General features: G+C 64.6%; 1 protein-coding gene across 2 annotated transcripts; it reads right to left on the bottom strand.

Moving 5' to 3' along the window:
* Window positions 1-934: 934 nt before the first annotated feature.
* ISYNA1 (inositol-3-phosphate synthase 1) lies at window positions 935-3951 on the bottom strand. 2 transcript variants are annotated; one of them, XR_001411504.1, is made up of 11 exons: window positions 3796-3951; window positions 3521-3682; window positions 3236-3365; window positions 2959-3152; window positions 2726-2875; window positions 2423-2638; window positions 2157-2321; window positions 1958-2071; window positions 1529-1835; window positions 1245-1482; window positions 935-991 (listed from the first exon to the last, which is right to left on the bottom strand). XR_001411504.1 is itself a non-coding variant. In XM_014938295.1 (9 exons), the coding sequence occupies exons 1-9, from the start codon at window positions 3907-3909 to the stop codon at window positions 1539-1541; spliced, it is 1542 nt and encodes a 513-aa protein (XP_014793781.1). In that variant the 5' UTR covers window positions 3910-3951; the 3' UTR covers window positions 1525-1538. The 2 variants fall into 2 exon arrangements, 1 of the variants encoding a protein (XP_014793781.1); XM_014938295.1 differs by lacking the exons at window positions 935-991; window positions 1245-1482 and having other exon boundaries at window positions 1525-1835.
* Window positions 3952-4009: the final 58 nt, after the last annotated feature.

Genomic DNA, 4009 nt, shown 5'->3' with positions numbered 1-4009 from the left:
ATGGGATGGGCTGGTGTGGGGCACCCCCCCTTCTCCCCCCACCCCAGGCTCTGGGACCCCACAGGTGGTGGGATCACTGGGATTGGGCGCTGGGACCTACTGGGACCCCCATGTGTTGGGCATCTCTTGGTGTGGGGTACCCACCGCCCGGGCATTGGGACCCCAGAGGTGGTGGGATCACTGGGATTGGGCACTGGGACCCACTGGGAGCCCCATGTGTCGGGCACTGGGACCTCTTGGGGTGGGGCAACCTGGGCACTGGGACCTACTGGAACCCCCATGTATTGGGCACTGGCACCTCTTGGTGTGGGGTACCCCCCCCAGGCATTGGGACCCCACAGGTGGTGGGATCACTGGGATTGGGCACTGGGACCCACTGGGAACCCCACGTGTTGGGCACTGGGACCTGTTGGGGTGGGGCAACCTGGGCACTGGGACTCACTGGGACCCCCATGCATTGGGCATTGGGCACCTCTTGGTGTGGGGTACCCCCCCCGGGCATTGGGACCCCACAGGTGGTGGGACCACTGGGATTGGGCACTGGGACCCCCATGTGTTGGGCACCTGTTGGGATGGGGCAACCTGGGCACTGGGACCCACCATGGTGGACATCAGGACCTACTGGTGCTGGGCACCCCCCTGGGCATCAGTTACTGGGATCCATGGGCACTGGGACCCACACGTGTAGGACCCCTGGGCACTGGGCACCAGGTTCGGTGGGTGATGGATACCCTGGGCACTGGGACCTGCTCCCATGGGGCACCCCTGGCACTAGGAACTGGGGGACCCATCCATACTGGGACCTGTTGGTGCTGGGCATCACCGGGACCCACCAGGAGTGACCACCCTAGGCACTGGGATTGGCACCTTTGGGCACCACACACCAGGACGCACCAGTATTGGGCACTGGGACCCACCAGTGATGGGGACAGGGACCCACGGGTGGCACAGGCACCGAGCACCAGCACCCACCAGTGTTGGGCACCAGGACCTACTGGATTTGGACACCCCATGCATGGATGCTGGGCACCCACGGGCACTGGGACCCACAGGTATTGACCACTGGGACCCATGGGCGTTGGCACCTTGGTTGTCAAGCACCAGGACACCTCTTGGGTGCCACCATGGGCACTGGGGTTGGTGGGACCGGGCACCTAGAACTATTGGATTTGGACACCCCATGCATAGATACTGGGCACGCACTGGGACCCATGGGTATTGACCACTGGGACCCACAGAAGGACCTACTGGATTTGGACACCCCATGCATGGATGCTGGGCACCCACGGGCACTGGGACCCACAGGTATTGACCACTGGGACCCATGGGCGTTGGCACCTTGGTTGTCAAGCACCAGGACACCTCTTGGGTGCCATCATGGGCACCGGGGTTGGTGGGACCTGGCACCTAGACCTACTGGATTTGGACACCCCAGACATGGATGCTGGGCACCCACAGGCACTGGGACCCATGGGCATTGACACCCTATGCTGGGCACCCACGGGCACTGGGACCCACGGGCATTGACGCCCTGGCTATCAAGCACCAGGACACCTCTTGGGTGCCACCAGGGGCACTGGGGGTTGGTGGGACCTGGCACCTACGAGTTTTGGGTACCTCAGGATGTTCTCGATGCAGCTGCGCTGGCGGAAGAGGGCGTTGACGACGGGGGTGCCCTCGGGCACCAGGGGGGCCTTGCAGAGGAAGGCGACGATGGAGAGGACGCTGTGGAAACCCTGGAACTCGGGGTCGGCCTCGGTGCAGAAGGTGACGCGTTGGCACAGCTCGGTGAGGATGGCCAGGTCCAGGATGATGGGGCTGGCCAGCAGCGAGTCCTGTGGGCACCAAGGGGCGAGGAGGAGGAGGAGGTGGGGAGGAAGATGTGTGGATGAGTCACCTCTCGGGGGACGTGCCACCCTCGGGGACACCCCGGTCACCCCCCTGCCCCACCACGCACCTCGCAGGTGTTGTGGATGACGATGGTGTTGGTGCCACCCATCATGATCTCCGACGTGTACTCGTCCAGCGCCCGCTTGCTGTCCCCCACGTAGGGCACGTACTTGATCACCACCTGCAGAGCGATGTCCCCGTCACCCCCATGGCCATCGTGTCCCCAAGCTTCCCCCCTGTCGTCCCCCCCCGAGCCCCCAACTCACGCAGTGGTCGGGCTTGTCCTGGGGACCGTAGAGGATGGGGTTGGCCTGGACGGTGTCGTCCACCACGTTGCTCTTGGAGATCTCCTTGGAGCGGAACTGCTGGGGGGCTGAGAGGTTCTTCCCATCGTTGTTCCCCAGGTGGTTGTAGCTCACGATGGACTTGGTCTGGGCAAGGAGGGGAGGGTGGGTCACCCCCTGTCACCCCACCACCATCACAGGTGGGTGCCCACCCCACCTCAACCCCGTTCCACCCCATCCCTACGTACCTTGAGTCCGGCACCCACCAAGAAGTCCACCAGCACCGACTTGAGCTTGGTCTGACCCGACTTGAAGTCATCACCACAGATGAAGACGCGGCGCTGGGCGGCCAGTTCCACCGCCCCCGGCACGAAGGTGTTCTGGGGGGAGCCGTTGATGTAGGCACAGCCCTCCAGGATGCTGGCCACGGCGAAGAGGGTGGACGGAGACACCTCCAGACCTCGCTGTGGGGACAACGGGGTGGCTCAGCGCTAGGCAGGGCGGTGGTGGTGTCACCTCCCAACCCCCCCAGAAGTCCCCTGTCCCCTGACCTCGATGGCCCGCAGCAGGTTGTCGGCGGTGTCGTTGAGCCCCGGCACGACGTCGCAGAAGCGCTCCGTGTTGGCCGTCCAGAGGACGATGACTTTGTCCACCCCGCTGGTCTCCTTGAAGTCCCGGATGTCCCTACGGATCTGCTCCATCTGGGATGCCACCAAGGGGGAAGGATCAGCACGGTCCCCCCTCCCCGTCACCAATGTCCCCACCACCACTGCCCCACCAGGACCTGCTCAGCCATGGACCCGTGGAGGACGTTGTCCGCTCGCTCCTCCTGGTTGGCGGCGATGAACTCGGGGATGTAGATGGAGGGTCGGGGCTTCATCTTCTCCAGGTGGGGCCAGAGCTGCTCCTGCAGCGGCCAGTCCAGCACCTCCGCCCGCTGCATGGCCTCCGCCAGGTTCAGCGAGGAGATGTCCCAGCCTGGGGGACAAGGGGTGACCAACCTGCTCAGGGTTCCCCCCCCAGCCCCATCGCAGGTCCTTCCCCCCCAGTGTCCCACCTACCATCGAAGACGATGTCGTTGGGGTGCACCATGGGCAGCAGGTCACGGAAGGGCACGTAGACATCACCGGTGGGGCCGGTGCCCAGGCAGACGGTGGAGGCTTGGAGCAGGGAGCCGTAGTAGTTGGCTTTCTGGGATGGATGGAGAGCACCAGGATGAGCCACCACCACCACCACCACAGGGGGGGGGTCCCCAGCACCCCAAAATTGGGGTGCCAGAGCTACAGAACACCTCCACAGGAGCAAGGAGATGGGGGTGCAGGATCTACGGGTCCTAGGACACCCACCTTGCGCCCCGTCTTGGTCATCCAGGACAAGCCCAGCTTGTTGGCCAACACGGCCGCCGTCACCGTCGTGCCGTTGTTGCCCCCCCAACCCACCAGCATCACCCCCAAACGCGGGACCTGCCGCGCCGTCCGGAAGGTGAACCGGGTGGAGCAGGGCCGTACCTGCAAGGACGTAGAGATGGAGGGACACCACGGGGACGAGCAGAACCCACCACCAAGTTCTCCACCCCCAAACCCCCCAATTTCGTGACCCCCCCACCCCGAGGGTCCCCTACCTTGGTGACGCCGTTCTCCTTGCAGACGTGCACGGTGCTGTACGTGTACTTGGCCTCGATGAAGTCCTTGCTGTACGTGACGTCGGGGCTCTCCACAAGGAATGTCTCTGCCATTGTTCCCGGAGCTGGAATAGGAGGAAATGGGTGTCAGCCCCGCAGGCCTGGCACGGCCGAGCCCCCCCATCGCCCCCCCCTTCCTCCTCCTCCTCCTTCT

Source organism: Calidris pugnax, unplaced genomic scaffold (assembly GCF_001431845.1).
Source record: "Calidris pugnax isolate Ruff unplaced genomic scaffold, ASM143184v1 scaffold46, whole genome shotgun sequence".
Taxonomy (NCBI): domain Eukaryota; kingdom Metazoa; phylum Chordata; class Aves; order Charadriiformes; family Scolopacidae; genus Calidris; species Calidris pugnax.
This window is presented reverse-complemented; position numbering and strand designations above follow the sequence as displayed.